General features: G+C 45.2%; 1 protein-coding gene across 2 annotated transcripts in view; it reads left to right on the forward strand.

Annotated features, from left to right (window-relative positions):
* The window catches only part of LOC8039530 (succinate-semialdehyde dehydrogenase, mitochondrial), a 29,715-nt gene that overhangs the window by 1,772 nt on the left and 13,615 nt on the right, over positions 1 to 14,328 (forward strand). The window contains exons 1-7 of one of the 2 annotated variants that reach the window (XM_029983911.4): positions 99 to 457; positions 704 to 832; positions 5,131 to 5,253; positions 5,390 to 5,473; positions 9,224 to 9,394; positions 11,273 to 11,533; positions 13,462 to 13,605. In XM_029983911.4, coding sequence (XP_029839771.2) covers positions 425 to 457; positions 704 to 832; positions 5,131 to 5,253; positions 5,390 to 5,473; positions 9,224 to 9,394; positions 11,273 to 11,533; positions 13,462 to 13,605 — 945 coding nt within the window. In that variant the 5' untranslated portion in view covers positions 99 to 424. Of the gene's footprint in view, positions 1 to 98; positions 458 to 703; positions 833 to 5,130; positions 5,254 to 5,389; positions 5,474 to 9,223; positions 9,395 to 11,272; positions 11,534 to 13,461; positions 13,606 to 14,328 lie in introns of those variants that run through there. The other variant, XM_029983912.4, reaches the window with a different exon arrangement.

Genomic DNA, 14,328 nt, shown 5'->3' on the forward strand with positions numbered 1-14,328 from the left:
CCTAATAACATAAGAATTGAAACTATTTTTAATAACATCTTATTTTGTGTATTAATTTAAAATACTTGGCCACGTAAAAAAAAATGTGACTGCAATGTGCTGTCCCCTAAAAACAAATAGTGATTAAAGACTAAAAATATCTCTATTATTTTAGTTTTAAATATTATTTTAGATCTAAAACATTAATTAATAACAAAACTATAACGCAGTTTTGCTTTTTCGTTGTAAATCTAGAATATTTTCGGCCCACCTAGAGTGGCTGAATCAACTTGATCTGTTTCTTGTATCTGACGGTCTGCGTCGACGGGCAGACTGGGCAGACTACAGTGGCTTGCCGGTCCTCGGTCGTCTTGTTATTTATTCATCGTGCAATTGCCTTCAATTGCCCGCTTCCTGAAAGTGTGCTTAGACCTCGGCACGAGACATGATACAGGCAGCGAACAAGTCGAGAGTTCTGGTATGTCGCTCAGTCCCGATCATCTGTCCAAAACAAAACTTAGCAGACGGCGTTCGTCGCGTTTATTGACTTCGAAGAAATGTGAGCGTGATTATGCTTTGACACTACTTTCATATCATTTAAAACCACGTACAAAAGGGAGAAGAAAAAAAAGCAGCGATAACATGAGTATTTTGTGGACCCGTGTTTCTAGTCTTGTTTACCGCTGGTTTGGGCACACGCATAACTTCGCTTTTTCTTCGCAAGGTCCCGGCGTTGCTGTCGTCCTTCTGCAAGTTTGCGTCCAAACAACGGCGCCACAAATACGCTTTGCTCAATGAGTCTGCGTACATCAACGGCAAGTGGTGCCCTTCAAAGAGTGGAGAAACTTTTCAGGTACGTAAATGAACTATCTGTCGGAACAGAGGTGCAAAAAACATGAAGGGGACGGGGGGGGGGGGGGGGGGGGGGGGGGGAGAGGGGGAGGGGGAGGGGAGGGGAGGGGGGGGAGCAGGTCGGGGCGGGGGCTGCACACTCATTCCTACATTTGACCAGTCGACGCTACGAGCCATCTAATCCAGCTCTCTGAACTTGTCACGTGACAACGCGCTCGCCCCACGCGTTGCTGGTCTCCCTGCTTTCCCCTAAAGATCATTCAACGCAACAACATTGTACTACGTTAAAACTTGGGTTTGGGCTAGTTGGTTCATACTAATTTAAAGGTTTGAAAAGTGTGCAAACAAAACGAGGATAAAGACAACAGGACAGATGCTGTTCTTTAATTGCCCTTGTTTGCGCTTTTTAAACCTTTTAATTAACATTGTATTGGCTCCGGTTGCTTGTGGCATCTACTGCAGTTTATTGTGAGATGAAATGGAATAGAGTGAACAATTCAAGGAAAGGGATATGCTTATGCGTGCACACTTTCAAGAAATGCTCTGTAACCGTGCAACATGTTTCAAAAAAATATACAGGTGGTGCTTTCTTTGTTCCGTTTGAAGCATGGCTCTATAAACGAACCTCCGGTGCGCACGTTGGTCGTGGCCTAGCTTAAGCAAGGTCACGGGAGAAAGTGTCAGCAACGAAGACTCTCCTACGATTTGACTCTATCCCATTAATTACACGAAAATAAAACTTGGAGGACGCTTATGCTTCGCCTTTAAGAGTGGAGCGCGATAGCGTTATCGGGCCCTGTTCGCATCGCCTTCTCATTCGCCATGCAAGTGTGCCTTGCGTGGCCTAGTCAGTATAGTGTGTCTGTCTTGCAACTGGAGGGTCATGGGTTCCAATCCCACCTAAAATTCTTCAAACATTTTTTTTAGGGCAAAGGGATTAGTTTAATTATTAGGTAAAATCACTTGAGACATGTGGCGACCAATTAATTCGCATTATGTCATTTTTTTTAATCACTTTCATTCCACGCATGATGTTGCATTTCACGTGAGCGTTGTGCAACATTGTTTGCAATTCCCGCGCAAGGTCATGTGATTGTGACATCATAACCCTACCAGCCAATCAGGATTTCCGCGTCACGCCACCAACGCTGGCTTTTCCGCCACACCACCGTTGCCAGATTTTCTGCAACATGAGCTCCTTTACGCTATCGTATTAAAAGCACCAGGGAACATGACAAGAAAAATTGTAGAGCCCATCCACTTCACGTGAGGATGGAAGACCAGCGAAGTTGTTATCTTTACGACATCTATACGATTTACATATGATTGCATTGAAGACACATACATGACTTCATTGTTTAATTGTCTTTATTTAATTCGAGGACAGTTTTTTTCGATTGAGCCCAAGTCTTTTTATCAGCATCGCGGAAGCGAAAGAAAAGAGGGTTAGATTTAGATCGGCGCATTCTGCTCTCAGCCTCGTCACAGCGCACTTTTAGCTGAGATAAGTTGGTGACCGTAGATGATAACATGGGATCAGGACCTCACTATCTATAAATGCCAAGGGAGGCTGACTCACGTGGGTTGCCCCATCTTTTTATTTGTACTTGCCACGACCAATCGGAATGAAGGAGCACTGTTTAAATGGGAGTTCTAGAGCGGAGCTATTAAGGGCTAGTTTCCCCAGTTTCGTGTCCGTTACCAAATAAATGTCGCTACCGCCATCTATGAGCGACGTCGGCAACCAGACAACCGGCTTGCCAGTTGTCTGGTTGCCACCGTCGCTCATAGATAGGGGCAACCTTTCCTGCCTTTCCACTCTAGTTTTCACCAGAGTGGAAAGGCTGAATTTCTCTAGGCGTCCTAGAAGTCGTCCTTGAGAACGACGCCTAGAGGATGCGTCTTCTAGGCGTTGTCCTAGAAGTCATCCTAGGCGTCGCCCTTGAGGTCGTCCTAGACGTCGTCCTCGAGATCGTCCTAGAAGTCCTCCTTGAGGTTGTCTTCGAGGTCGTCCTAGAAATCGTCTTAGAAGTCATCCTTGAGGTCGTCCTAGGCGTCGTCCTAGACGTCGTCCCTGAGGTCATCCTAGGCGGCGTCCTCGAGATCGTCCTGAAAGTCATCCTTGAGATCGTCCTAGACATCGTCCTTCAGGTCATCCCAGACGTCGCCCTATACGTCGTCCTCTAGGTGTCATCCTTGAGGTCGTCCAAGTAGTCGTCCTTGAGGTCATCCCACCATAGTACAGCTTTGTTGGTCTTCCTTCCTCACCAGAGTGGAAAGGCTGAAAGTATTTTGTTGTCATCCATGGACACATTTTTTTCCAGATCCCAGCACATGACAGCTTCGCTGTAAAAGGCGAGATAATCAAGGCATTTTGTTTGTCTTGCCTTTCTTGTCCCGTTCTCTGGCTCTTATTTTCGTAGCAATGCACAAATTATCCCACCTTTCCATTCTAAGAGGGAGGGGAGGGAGGTTATCAGTATGCTATAGGGGTGTGCGAATATTGAAATTTTGGAATACGAATCGAATATGAATAAGACAAAAAAAGGGGTTTGAATATCGAATATCTGTTTAGTAATAAAAGATTGCAAAACAAGAGGTAAGAGCAGGTTTTATTGCCATTGATTTTGCAAATCTTGCAAAATCAATGCATCTGCATATTACTGGGCTGCAGCAGATACTTCTAGTAATGCACTCATTACAAATTATCGTATAAGAAAATTAACTGCTCAACGTGTTCAGAAAGTAAGTGCTCCCTACGCGCCGTGACAACATTTCCGCCAGTAGAAAGACCCTTTCACTCGGGAAACCTGCGAAATTTCACTAAAGTTCGAAGAAGTTCCACTTATGGACAGTGTAATTGCCTGGCTGCTACACGAATATTTCGGATTTTGGGAAACAAATAATTTATAAAGTACTTTATTTTATATTTCATGAAATGGTTACCAATGTTTACACCAGATAAAAGCGAAAATATGCGCTTTTAACGCTTTCATTAGTTATTAATGTGAACCAGTGATGCCAATAAACCCAACAAATGTAGCACTTTTCCTGTGCCGGGCGGTGTCAACTATATTTTTTTTCAATTTTTGTGCATGCGCACAAAAGTCAAACTTCACTCGAACCTTTGTCAAACCTCACGTTGAAAGTTAGAAAAAGTCAAACTTGGTCGAACTCGAACCTGGGAAGGTTCGCGACAATCTTAGTTTTGACTGTGCGGGAGTGGCAGGAGTTGTTGTCAATGGCGATGCAATGTTCTGCTCACACCTAACTTTTTCTTTTTTTTTAATTTTCAAACATTTATATTAGATAACACCCTCGAGATTCATTTTATAATTATATTTCACTTTCGAGGTTTATTTCATTGTATCAATTTATAGAATGTGCAGTTACATCACATATTGCTATACAAGTGCCACACAACGAGGGCTTGGTGAAAAAGAAACCGAACCTGATCCTGTCTTGCTGGCATCGGACAGATAGAAACGGAGCAGACGGATAACTCGCGCATCGTACGCCTTTCTCAGTGAATAAACATATTCATAGGGTAACGCGTGGCAGGCAGATTATTCGTTACTTGCTCAAATATTCGCAGTTTGTGCGAATATTCGCCGTTTTTCCCCGAATATTCGGCTTTGGCCGAATATTCGGACACTTCCAAATATGCAATTTTCTAATTGAATATGTTTCGAATAAGGAAAATATTCGATTCGTAATCGAAATTTCGAATATTCGCACACCTCTAGTATGCTAGCATTCCTCTTTATGGGTGCTGTAGTATAGGGTAGTTACTGCATGTTATCTAGTAGGTTTGGAGACATGTCGCAGTCAAATTGTATGCGCAGCAGCATTTCGGAGGAAAATAGGCAGTGCCCCCATAGAAGAAGTGAAGTCTTTTCTAGATTCACCATTCCTTCGCCACATGTCAAGCCGCATAAGGCGCTGCCGATTAAAAATCTCATCTAGTGCTCGTTTATCGCTTTAGACTGATTGTCCTAAGCAAGCTGTTTGTCGCAACTTTTTCCTCTTGTCACCTTTTCAACATTGTTTTTGTTGAAAAAAATAAAGGTATTATTATTATTATTAAGCAATTTTTTTAGAGACATTGTCCTAGTAGGAATTACAGATCTCTGGTCACTTATTTGTGCAAGGTTATACACATTGCTCATTATGCAGAGCTTTTTTTGTGTAACTGGTATTCATGACAAAATGCTTCTCCTTCCTGTTGGGGCTGGAGCTTTTCCTGCGATTTTTATGTCACATGAGAGCCTATGCAATTAATTCAGTTTGTTTTTGTAGGTGACCAACCCCGCCAATGGAGACGTCATATGTAGCGTCAGCGATTGCTCGGTTGACGATGTCGAAGAGGCCATCCAGTCGGCCCGCTCAGCGTTTGAAGGTTTCAAGAACACCACAGCCAAGGTTAGTACTTTCTTGGCGTTACCAATTATCGAACTGTCACAAACACGGCGTGTTTTGTCTGTTACTGAACTGTCACGACTATGGCGTGTTTTCTTTGTTCCTGAATTGTCGTGAACACTAAGTGTTTTCTTCGAAGGAGCGGTCTGCACTTCTGCTCAAGTTCTACAACCTACAGCTGCAACACACGGAGGAACTGGCAAGGCTTATGACCGCCGAAAATGTGAGGCACCTGTCTATTCATTCTTTGTGCATTATAGTTAGCGTTCCGCGTTTTTGAATAAATTCGTAAAACCCGGAAAAGCACTCACCGGTAAATTTTTCTTCAATTGGGATTTATCAGAAAAACTTCGAATTTTGAGACCACGATGGCAAAATAGAAAGCAAAAACGATGACGTTTTACGAATAAATTTTGTTATAGCACAGGATCTGGTGGTCCTGAGGGGAGGTCGATTCAGTTTCCTTCGAAATCTCGGGCCATTGACAAAAGGGGGTTTACCATATATCTCGTCTAGGTTCGTTCAGAGCATTGGGTCATTGTACTTCATTGTACTTCAGGGTCAAGACAAAAGCCACTGTTTCATTTTCCAGTTTGGAGCATCCTATTTGTGCTTTTTAGGAGGAGGAGGTGTTGTGTTTTTATGACAGTGGAAGCTATGAATGAACCTGTAGCTTGTATAGGAGGGGGCAGGGCAGCTGGACCTTCTGTGCTTCCCACCAACTACATCCAAGTGTTTAGTTATTTCAAAGTATTGACGTTAATTGAAGGAACACTATTTTGCAAGATTTGTCATGGGACAGTTGGTATTGCAAGGGCACCGATGCCAAAAACAGCTGGAGAAATATAACTCTATACAGATGAGTTTTTATTAATTTGGGATATGTTTGTGCACAGATATTTATTTTATGGGCGAAGCTCCTTAGGGTCTAGCCTTGTCCATCCGTCCGGTGTCCGTGCTCACATCGATTGCACTGCCTCCGGGATCGGCCCACTTTTTAAAAAAAAACATACGCCCGCACGGGGGTTTAAACTCGGGACCACTTGCTTACGAGACAGACGTCTTAACCACTATGCTACACTCCGACGTTGCATGTAGCCGCTCAACGTCTATACAGGAGAGGGCACTGCAGTCAAATGCATATATAATCACGTTAAACTTTGCATGCATTGGCTCAACGTTTATAGACGAGAGGGCGTTGCGGTCAAATGCTCAACTGCGTATATAACCACGATCCATACCACATATTCTCTTTCTGACATGGACCGTTGACTTAAGTGGTGGAGATGCGTTCCCACGGCTTCTAGCGGATCCAAGCTGATCCACTAGAAGAGCCACTGGCTTTGAATTTCACTGACCATAAAGCAGTAATAATGAAGTCGAAACGCAACCTGGAACTCAGCACTACCTATGAGCAATAAAAAACATCAGCACCATCAGCACTACCTATGAACAATAAAATCAGTATTATCAGCACCACCAGAGCTTCGCCCCAATCAACATCATTCACCACGCGGAGATGCGGCCTCTTTTTTATTTTTAGTCTTGAAAGATTGGAAACAGATAAAATCAAACTCAGAATTTTGGAGAATTGGAAATTAAAAAAAAAAGTAAACTTCGATAAACTCAGAAAAGTAAACTATAAAGAGCACCCTGCAAATTGTACAAAAAATAAGCTAAAAAGTATGAAATTCTAATTCTAAGCTTGGAAGTGAGAATTAGGTATAGTACTCACAGATTTCTTATACAGTCGAACCTCGATATAACGAACTTCAATGTAACGAAATCCTCGATTTAACGAAGTATTTTATTTTTCATAATTTCTTGCCCATAGACCCCATGTATTTTTAGTCTCTATATAACGAAGTCTATTTTGCTGCTATTTCAATATAACGAAGCGCCATTGCCATAGAAGGCAATAAATAAATCAACTCTAAAAAACAACTTCGCAAAAAAATTGTGGCTAAAAAAAAAAAAAAAAAATTATGCGCAAACGCGATCGCTTGATAGGTTACTTCACGGGGACAGGCCTTCCAACGTTCCTAGGCTGCCCGAGGATGCGGCGCAGGTAGCGCCGGCGAGGCATGCGGCAAAGCGCATTCCGCGGGGCTGGCCAGAAAATGCCGAGCAAAAAGTTAACACGGCATAACAGCATCACCACTGACATTCACTGATCATCATAGTCCACTGTATCGCGGGTAGCGCGGGAGCCAACTTCAGCGGGGGAGCGACGTGATGGCGCGACCGCGCGACCGCACGGGCAGTGCCATCTAGGAGAAGACCGAGAAGACCGATTATCGTCTTGCGAGCGTGATGTAAAGCAAAGGCGCAAGCACACTGTGGGCGCAAGGGGGCAAGTAAACTGTGCGGTCAAGAGTGCTGTGTAGGTTGGAAACATTAGCACCGCCTAAACTAAACAGCTTTATTTTTTAACCGGGCGGTTCACTCACGTGCTTGCTGCCATAAGGAAACGTAAAGTTATTTCTTTGGATGAGAAAGCAAATGTTTTGGACGCCATCCTGAAGAAACTGCCGAGATCACGAGCACTCGGGAAGTGCTCGACGCAATGGACGTACTGAGGAGGTACACGGCGTCGCATGGGCAGCAAGATGCCGTGCAAGCGCTCTGGGCGCTCGAACGCCGTATTGGCCGTATGACGCCACTGCTACTGTCGGACAAGGCGCAAGCAAAACTAGCGGACTACTTTGCCCCTAAATAAATGTCATTTTCGGTGAGTTTTCATACCCGTAAAATGTTTCGGAATTTTTTTTTCGCATGTTAAAGCCAAATTTCGATTTAGCGAAATTTCAATGTAACGAAGTAAATTGCGAATTTTACCGACTTCGTTACATCGAGGTTTAACTGTAGTTGGGACTAACTAGACCACACAGAAGTTTAAGGCCACCTTGGTGTGTCCTAGGCAGGGTGCTGGCCTACGGATCGCCATTTGGTAAAGTTCAAATCTTGGTCATGGTCTCTGCCATCTGACGAATGCTCATTGTGGAGCTAAATGCCCTGGGACAGCTAACTGCCCTGGGTGCTGCAACAATGACTTTGGTCAAGGGAGAATGCAACAAATAGCGTGTGCAGGAAAGGAGGGAAAGGGAAAGCTAAATTTTAGAAAGTGTACTGATCCCTCAACATGCTCCCGACTATGCACCCGATTTTGGGACATGTACCCAACTCATCTGAAAATGCTAAGATGGCAGAAAAACGTGAGGAATATACCCGTACAGCAGCCTTTTTATGGGGGAGTAAAAAAAAAATGTAAGAGGCCCAATTGATGTAGGTACATGTTCCAGAAGGTCTAAAAAAAAAAAAGCTTGAGGTACACCTATGCATTTCTTATGAGTTGCGAATGCGAGAGCATGCAAGCCACTCATCCGCTCCCTTTGTCGTCTGCTGCGTACTAGCGCGTGCGTGCTTCGGGGGCCATGGTGCAGCGGCCAATGGGAGCCCCGTCGACGCGCCCCAACCAATAGAACCGAAGGCACCGGAAACCAGGAGCCGTTTTCGCGCTTCCAACTGATGACGTCAGCTCGCTCCATGAGACAGTTAATGCTTTCGCATTAAAAGTGTAAATTCCTTGCATGCGTGCCCAGCTCCCATACCAAAAGTATGGTAAAAACTAGATCGTCAAAAGCCAGGGGAGTGGTGGAAAGCAGAGTCCGGTTCTGACAGATGGACTTCTCTCGTCCCTTAAGAGAGTGCCGAGCAGTTGACAAGCGCTCTCTGTTTGAACAGCGCTCGCCGAATGCTCGACTCTGTCCAAAAACTTCCCTGATTCTTTCCCTCTCAGTCTCTTTGTCTGTTCCTTCCGCCTGCGGCAATCAATCTGTTACCACGTTTTTCATGCGGAAGCGTTGCACACCTGCAACCATTTCTCGTTTCTGATAACTGTTGCCAAAGGTAGCTCAGTTTAGTGTCCTAAAGAGAGGCGGCCAAAAACCGTCTCACCCTTCTTACGTTGCAGGGCAAGCCCTTAGTGGAATCTCGAGGAGAGGTGGCATACGGAGCTTCGTTTCTGGAATGGTTTTCGGCGGAGGCACGGAGAACGTACGGCGACCACGTCCCTGCCCCCATCAAGGGGAGGGAGATGCTCTTCATCAGGCAGCCAATCGGAGTGGCTGCCATCATCACCCCCGTGCGTTCCGTTGCATCTCACATGCTTATGGTGACGATAGCACAGGGCACGAAGCCTCGACAGAAATGTAAATATGCCACACTGTTACGGTCACCTGGCAGCTTTGGAAAGAAAGACGGGTCTTCGAGTTGTCCTGCTTTCGATACAAGTTTTTTTTTTTTTTTTACATTCAACAGTGTGCTTGTGTCGCATGCGCTTCGAGTGCGCATGTGAGAACCATCTGAACTAATCGTGCTGTCGCAGTAATATGAAAGTTTACTCTGTAAGTTGGTCTCCTAGTGAGGAAAGTAAGTTATGGGTCCTCGAATTGGGCTCCCACAAACTCCGGGGTTTTCTGGGTATGCCTAGCTCCCAAATGTTCTGGACTATTTCTGCCCGAAACAGTGTTTAAGCATTTTTAAGGAGTTCTAAGCTACCCATTGATACTATTATGTGCCATATAGATATCCCCTAGTACGAGGTGTGATAAAAAAATTTCAGGGACTTACATTGTAGCATATAAAGAGGGCAGCACAGTGATGTAAGCACTGCAGTTCAAGGAAGGGACCTTCGTGCAAAGGGGGCCGCTCTGTGAACGTCTGGAGCTGTGCCACACGAGTATGTTTGACCACATGCACGAGCGTAATGGCAATCTCTCTATAGACTGCCAACCAAAGTGAGAGCAAACATCAATTTTACGTCAGACTGGGCAAATCTAAAACAGAGACTTCTGAAATTTTTTAGAGGGCTTATGTCAAAAAGCAGTCAGGTGTGCGAGGTGTTTTGAGTGGCACTCGCGCCTCATTAATGGCAGAACGTCACTGAAGTCGAGGAGAGGTCGGATAAGGTCGCCTTACCACTCTTCATCTTCCACCAATGTTCTGCTGTTCCTGAAACGCGAGTGCCACTTGAAACACTTTGCAAAATTCACTGCTTTTTGATGCAAGCCTGCTGAATCATTTCAAAGGTCTCTGTTTTATATTTGCCGAGTTTGACGCAGAATTGACGTTCGCTCTTGCTCTGGTTTGCAGTCTACTATGGTGAAATCGCCATTATGCCCTCGCACATGGTCAGAAAAACTCATTTGGTGCAGCCCCAAATGTTCACAGGGCGACGCCCTTTAGTAAAAGGAGACATGAAGGTCAATTTTTTTTTACTGCTGCGCACATATCACTGTGCTGCCCTCTCTTTTTAGGCTACAAAATAAGTCCGGGAATTTTTTTATCACACCTCATACGTGCATTTTTGTTTACAGGGTCTGTAGGCTTTATTAGCATCAATGCCAAGAGATTCCTTGGCTATCATTTAGAAGCTAGGGATAGGGATTCCTCGAGGTTGAAGAGTTTGAAAACCCCCGGTCTAGGTACGGTAATTGAAAACTAGGGTACGACCACACTCCTAGGAGGCTGCAAACAAAAATACATAGGGAAAGTAAAACGTGGAAAGTAGAGTGCAGACAGAACCTCTAAATTTAAAATTTTTGTAATACACAGTACAGTAAAACCTCGTTATAACAAAATGGGATATAACAAACTAATGGATATAACAAAGCAATCATGATTCCCCTTACTTGCTAATAGTGGGAAGAAATGGACATTGGCTATAACAAACTAATGGTTATAACGAAATAATTACGATCGCTCCTTCAACTTTGTTATAACGAGGTTTTACTGTATTCAGATGACAAACAGGACAGCAGTGAAACAAGGGGCGTCATTGTGGTGCCACGAGAACATCCAGTTGTTTGACTGCTCGCAGTGATAAAAGTGAGCATTCTTTCGCTCTTATTAACCCCCGGTAAAATTCAGCGTGCAAAGGGCATTACTGCAAGACGAGGTAGACCGAATTTAACTACAAGTGCAGTCGACGTTTACGCACCTAACCGTTGCGCACGTGCAGTGGAACTTCCCCAACGCCATGATCACGAGGAAGATCGGGGCGGCGCTGGCGGCCGGCTGCACGTGCGTCATCAAGCCCGCCCCGGACACGCCCCTGTCGGCGCTGGCCCTGGCCCAGCTGTCCGAGGAGGCCGGCTTCCCCCCGGGCGTCCTCAACGTCCTGCCCTCGTCAGAAGCGACCACGCCCGCCGTCGGCCTCCACCTGTGCGAGCACCCCGACGTCGCAGCGTTGTCCTTCACGGGCTCCTCCGCTGTCGGAAAGGTGGTCGCTTGGTCTCACTGTCATCGGCATTAGCGCTACAACCTTTTATGTTAGGCCCTGTCCCACCGTAACTTCGCAAAAGGCGAAGGCTACGGTCTTGGCGAGCCTGTTGGGATGTCGGAGAGAGGCGCGTGGCCGTACGGTATCTCGCCAGTTGCGTGCAGTGTTGTCGAAGCCACGGGCAAACGAAAGAGGAATGCCGCTTTCGTAGGAATTTTGAGCGACGGGCAAAACTTCTAGGGAGACAAAGCTGACGTCTGGGACGCGCACGAGAAGGTCTGCATAAAAGTTCCGCCTTCCCCTCTTCTCTGACTGCTTGGGTTATGCTCCCAGCCCTGTACCTATTGTAAGGGCTGTCACGTGCTTACTTCCGTCGCTCCAATTGGCTCGAGAGAGTTGTAACGTTCGCTCTTTGACAAGTTACGGCAAAGCAAAGAACAGTAGTAAGGTCAGTTCACAAAAGGGATTTGTGACTTTATTTCGATCTATTGTTCAAACTGTCGTATGCGAAATTGGGTTTTACGAGGAATGCAGTCGACACTCGCGTCTAGTCTCGACCTCTTTGGCAGGCGCTGCCACGTCTTTCTGGAGCGTCGCTTGGTCCTCTGTCCTTTTCTTTTTTCCCCCACACATTTTGACAGCTGGCCAACTCTGCTACCTTCCACTGTGCCACGGCACGCTTCGCTTGACACGGTCGAGAAAATCCGAGTTGCCTTCCATTAGGATGCAGTTACGCATTAGAAACCTTAACAGAAGTTTACCGTATATCAGTGCCTCAAATAGTACCTGTAGTATACCAGCATTACAGGCTCGCCGTAACTTTGCTTTACTGTAGAGAAGTGACAGGCTCATTATTTTTGTACGGACATTTGAGGTTTTGATGTTTTACCATAAAATACCGAGCATGCGCCCATGTCACAATGAGCCAGGGGTTTCCTTAGCAATTGAAATTAGGGGGGGGGGGGTGTCTAAATTTTGAGGGGGAGGGGGGGGCATTGAGAATAGAGGAGTCGTTGCGAATTAAGGGGGTGCCTTCAGAAAAACAAGGGGGGTGTACACCCCCCCTAGGGGGTGTGTAGGGAAATCACTGCAATGAGCACCCACCTTTGAAGCTTTTAAAAAAAATGAGCTAAATGCATGTGAAGTACCTAACATGGTCTTTTGAGCACATGTGACCAACCGCAATGCTCCTACGCATCATTTGCTTATCTGAGCTCGTTGATTCAATGCAATGATGCTTGATGCACACGTGCCAGACCTAAAGTGGACCAGCACGTCTTACCTTGTGCCCCTTTCGCTTTTTTGCTTTTGGACCCAGCAAGTGCCCATCCTCCAGTTTTTTCAAGATTATTTCGCAACGTTTGGGTGAGCACTTGCTTACAATTTAACGATGTGGTAAAAGTTTCCCTTTGAAAATTGTCTTTTGTATTTAGAGGCTCTACTTACTATGCACATCTAACGGTCTCTGTTTGGTTCTTTAGAATGTAGCTTTGCAAGATTGGGGTGCAGAGTTCATGTGGGGTGAACTCGCAACATCCGATACCTCGCTTGCTTTGGGAAAATCTTTCGTGCACGTGCAAAGATGCGTATGGCAGGGAAGCAACAGAGAGGAGCGACGAGACTACTATATATGGAATTCCTTCGTTACGTGTTGATCCACCGAGGAAAACTAACAAATAACATTTCTTCAAACACCCACGTCTAACCCAAGACTGGGAAAACAAAACAATGGGACAACCCTAAACAATCTCTTATTTATTTGTTTATCCCAGTCTTGAGTTTATATGATTATTGCATGTCATCTTGCCTGCGTTTTTGCGCTTAGTTCATTCTTTAAACAGTTTTTGGTAAAACTAGAACTTAAGTTGTTATATCCATTTATATGAGTGCCTCAACTCATTTCTTGTTGTCTCGCATTATATTCGCAGCTGTTGCTCAAGCAGTGTGCTTCGACGGTCAAGAAAGTGTCGCTGGAACTCGGTGGCAATGCGCCATTCATTGTCTTTGACTCTGCCAGCATTGACAAGGCGGTGACGGGTGCCCTTGCCTGCAAGTTTAGGAACACCGGTCAAGTGAGTGGCTTTCAGAAAGGCCTTCTGTGCATGCCCCTATGCATCTCCAGGATTAAGTGTATTGAACTGAATTGAATTCAATCATTTTAGTGTTTAACCACCTCTTATATATTGACGAGTTCCAAATATTTCATAAATTAACTATTCTACTTGGTGTTCACAGTCTGACTTATCACTTTATCACTAAGGTGACCATCATTCTAGTAGAAAATGGGAGGTTTGGGGAGGGGAGGGGAGGGGGGGGGGGAGGGGAGGGAGGGAGGGGAGGGGAGGGGAGGGGAGGGAGAGGGGAAGGGAAGGAAAGGAAAGGAAGGAAGCAAGCAAAGCAAAGGAAACAGCTCTGGCACTGTTCAGTTCAATCTAAAAACATGCATTTTTCTGGTGTCTTTTTTGCTGGGAACACGGGTGCCTTTCCTCCCCGTTCCTGAACAACAGAGAAGAAAATGTTGCCATCCGAAGTAAAGATTGCCAAATTTAGTAAGAAAATTGCTGACTGGGAAGGACAGTCGTTTTTAGTTCATCATCCCTTCCTGTGATCACAAGTTTTGAGGGTCACAAAATCTAAAACTAGCACTTTTTCTACTTTTATTTATGGCACCCCAAAAGTTAGTTTCCCATTATTTTTGTCCGATTTGCTCTTGATGTTAGGCGGGCTATCTCTCAGGATATTCCGGCATGCATATATTCACGCGAAAATGGGACATGAGGCTTTATTGAGGCAAA

This window comes from Ixodes scapularis, unplaced genomic scaffold (genome assembly GCF_016920785.2).
Source record: "Ixodes scapularis isolate PalLabHiFi unplaced genomic scaffold, ASM1692078v2 PGA_scaffold2__306_contigs__length_199485367, whole genome shotgun sequence".
Taxonomy (NCBI): Eukaryota; Metazoa; Arthropoda; class Arachnida; order Ixodida; family Ixodidae; genus Ixodes; species Ixodes scapularis.